Source organism: Eimeria maxima, genomic scaffold (assembly GCF_000499605.1).
Source record: "Eimeria maxima Weybridge genomic scaffold, Emw_scaff2385, whole genome shotgun sequence".
NCBI classification, from domain to species: domain Eukaryota; phylum Apicomplexa; class Conoidasida; order Eucoccidiorida; family Eimeriidae; genus Eimeria; species Eimeria maxima.
Window position 1 is genome coordinate 1 of NW_013565243.1, and position 1,539 is coordinate 1,539.

At 46.9% G+C, this 1,539-nt stretch overlaps 1 protein-coding gene across 1 annotated transcript; it reads right to left on the bottom strand.

Moving 5' to 3' along the window:
• Window positions 1-354: 354 nt before the first annotated feature.
• Window positions 355-1,318, bottom strand: EMWEY_00058340 (hypothetical protein; the record flags this gene model as incomplete). Its single annotated transcript, XM_013480827.1, has 2 exons — window positions 355-469; window positions 617-1,318. Coding segments are annotated over 2 exons (817 nt in total), but the record flags the coding sequence as incomplete, so codon positions are not given.
• Window positions 1,319-1,539: the final 221 nt, after the last annotated feature.

Here is a 1,539-nt window from a genome sequence, read left to right on the forward strand (position 1 = left end):
CATATATACATATACATATATACATATACATATATACATATACATATATACATATACATATATACATATATACATATACAACAAAAAAAATAAATAAATAAATAAACTAAATAAATAAATAAATAAATAAATAAATAAATAAATAAATAAATAAATAAATAATATATTTATTTACATGTTTATTTCTCCAGACTTGGTCAACAACATCAAAGATCATCCATTGACCATTAGGAGACAAATATTTTAGGTTAGGGTCTACTAAGGAGAAGGGGGCCCTTGCTGCTGCTGCTGCTGCTGCAGCAGCAGCAGCAGCAGCAGCAGCAGCCTTCTCTGTTGCAGCACGCCTTTTTTTACCAGGTATACATGCAGCAGCTGCAGCAGCAAACTCCTCTTGTGCATGCATTTCTGCTGCAATTGCTGCTCTATTTGCTATTTCTTCTTCTTCTTCTTCTTGCTGCTGCTGCTGCTGCTGCCAGCAGCGCAGCACAGCAGCAACAGCAGCAAATTCCCCTATTTGTCTCCATTTATTGTCTCCTTTTTTATATATATAAGATAAACCATCAATAAGATGCCATGAATAATATACACGTAAGGAAGATAAACTTAATGGGCCTACTATACCACTCTCCTCCTCTGTGCTGCTGCTGCTGCTGCTGCTGCTGCTGCTGCTGTTGTCGTTGTTGCTGCTGCTGCTGCTGCTGTTGGTGTTGTTGTTAGATGCAGCAGGATTTGTATCGGTTGCTGATACACTAACAGACTCCTGCTGCTGCTGCTGCTGCTGCTGCTGCTGGTCTTTATCTCCTTTTTCTTCCTGCTGGTGCTGCTGGTCTTTCTCTCCTTTTTCTTCCTGCTGCTGCTGCTGCTGCTGTTGCTGTTGCTGCTGTTCTTGCTGCTCTTTTTGCTGCTGCTGCTGCAGTTCTAGCTGCCTCTGCTGCTCTTTCTTTAATACAGCAAGGGCATCAGGGGGGAGGAGGACATACCATTCCTCTGCCTCCTCATCAAAGGGCCCCTCGGGGGGCCCCTCTCCCTCGGGGGCCCCCCCTCCTGCCTCTGGTGTCCCACCTGTCCCTGGGGCCCCTTCTCCCTCTTGGGGGGCCCCTGTAACGGGGGGGCCCTCTTGCCCTTCGGCCTCCCCTCCCTCTTGGGTACCCTCTTCTGTGTTCGTAGTACCCCCTACAGATGCAGCAGCAGAATTTGCTGCTGCTGCAGTACCCTCGCTGCTGCAGGGGGGCCCCCCATTTCCTTCTTCTACAATAATATCCATAGGGGTAGGCTGGGGGCCCCCCTCTTGTTGCTGCTGCTGCTCATTGGTACCCATTTTTTTTATGCCCGTGCTGCAGCACTGTGCATGCAAGAGGGGGGGGCCCTCCCTTAATAAGACACAATTTATTTATTAAATAAATAAAAAATAAAATTGTTTTGCTGCTGAGCTGCAGCAGCAGCAAAAACTACGTTTAAATATGCCTCTTTTGTACCCTTTTTCCTGCTCTCAGCTGTATGCGCAGGGGCCCCCGGGACCCGATCTATGCCCCGGAGGGG